The sequence below is a fragment of the Octodon degus genome, unplaced genomic scaffold, assembly GCF_000260255.1.
Source record: "Octodon degus isolate 3935 unplaced genomic scaffold, OctDeg1.0 scaffold00079, whole genome shotgun sequence".
NCBI classification, from domain to species: Eukaryota; Metazoa; Chordata; class Mammalia; order Rodentia; family Octodontidae; genus Octodon; species Octodon degus.
Genome location: NW_004524655.1, coordinates 9,168,703 through 9,170,132, shown reverse-complemented (window position 1 = coordinate 9,170,132; position 1,430 = coordinate 9,168,703). Strand labels below are relative to the sequence as shown.

General features: G+C 52.6%; 1 protein-coding gene across 5 annotated transcripts in view; it reads right to left on the bottom strand.

Annotated features, from left to right (window-relative positions):
* Tchp (trichoplein keratin filament binding) overlaps window positions 1-1,430 on the bottom strand; it is a 35,612-nt gene that overhangs the window by 21,834 nt on the left and 12,348 nt on the right. For all 5 annotated transcript variants that reach the window (XR_002822162.1, XM_004636298.2, XM_023721003.1 and 2 more), the window contains exon 10: window positions 489-570. Coding sequence is in view for 4 of the 5 variants with exons in the window: in XM_004636298.2 (XP_004636355.1) it covers window positions 489-570 (82 nt within the window). In the remaining variant the exon portion in view is untranslated. The remainder of the gene's footprint in view (window positions 1-488; window positions 571-1,430) is intronic.

The following is a 1,430-nucleotide window of genomic DNA, read 5'->3' as shown; positions in this document are numbered from 1 at the left end:
AAAAAAAAAAAAAATTAAGGCAAGCCCAGGGGAAAGGTACAGGCGATCCCAAACTAGTAACATTCTTGGTTCTGTTCTCTCTCTGACCCAGTGCGGGTGCGCTGGAGCTGTGCTGTGCGGTGCGGAAGAGCCCTAGACTGCGACCCGAGTAATGGCAGACTCGAGGTTTACAGTGCTGGAGGTTGTAATAAAATGATTGTGTGCAGAAAGCAAAAAAAGTAACAAGAATGGGCCAGCAAGATAGCTCAGAGGTCTAAAGTGCCTGCCTAGGCAAGCTTAGGCAAGTATGCTGGGACAGTGGTTCCATATCCAGCACCACATGCCACACCATACCAGCCCTGCCCCCAGGGCGGGCTAAATCCACAAAAAAATAAATAAATACATACATAAATAAATAAGTAAAGAGAGAAGACTTCCCAGATCATGCGGCGGGAGCAGGACCCGGCCTGACTCCGACATCCATCACAGCCCCACGCAGCTGAGCTCACCTCAAACATCAGTCTGTCCCGCGCGCTCTGCTCTCGGGCCCACTCAGCCTCTCGCTTTTCCCACATCTCCTTGGCCTCTTCCCTGGGCAAACACAGACAGATGTCAGGCTCCTTAGCACACTGATGGCAGGCAGGGAACCAGAGAACCCGTGGTGCCAAGTGCCCGTTTGCTGGGGGCCAACCTCCTAGTAAACACGCCCCCAGCTACGGAGGGCACTCCTGGGTACGTTATCCAAAGCCTCTTCAGTTCCCTTTTCACACCTCATCCTCTTATGAAAGCCCACGTGCCAATGGGCACTGCAGCCCTTTAATACTGAGGCCATCAACGCAACCTGGAGAGGAGGGAAGAGAACACCTGTGCCTGGGCTCTGCCACCACACACCTGATGTCACTGCAGCTTAGACCTCTTCAGTCTCCTTGTCCCACATACTAACCACTTGGCTGGTCCCAAGCATGACTGTCTGGCTTTCAGCACAGTGTGTGGCTCAGTAAGGCTCAATGTACACTGCCTGCAGCAGGATTACTTCACACCTTTTTTTTTTTTTTTGCGGAACTGGGATTGAACTCAGGCCCTTGAACTTGCCAGGCAAGTGTTTATTCTACTGAGCCATCTCCCCAGCCCCAAGGATTACTTCAATCTACACGTTCACCTCTGAGGCCCCTGGCTGAGCACGGCAGCAGCAGAACTACTTGGGAGCCTGAGGCATGAGGACCGCATGAGCCCAGGAATTCAAGACTAGCTTGGGCAACACAGCAAGACCTTGTCTCAAAAATAATTTTTTTGAGCCGGGCATGGTGGCACTTGGGAGCCTGACGCAGGAGGATCATTGTGAGTTTGAGACCAGCCTGGGCTAAAAGTAAGCTCAATGGGCCAGGGAAGTGGCTCAGTAGAATAAGCGCTTGCCTGGCAAGCACAAGGGCCTGAGTTCAACCCCTGGTTCC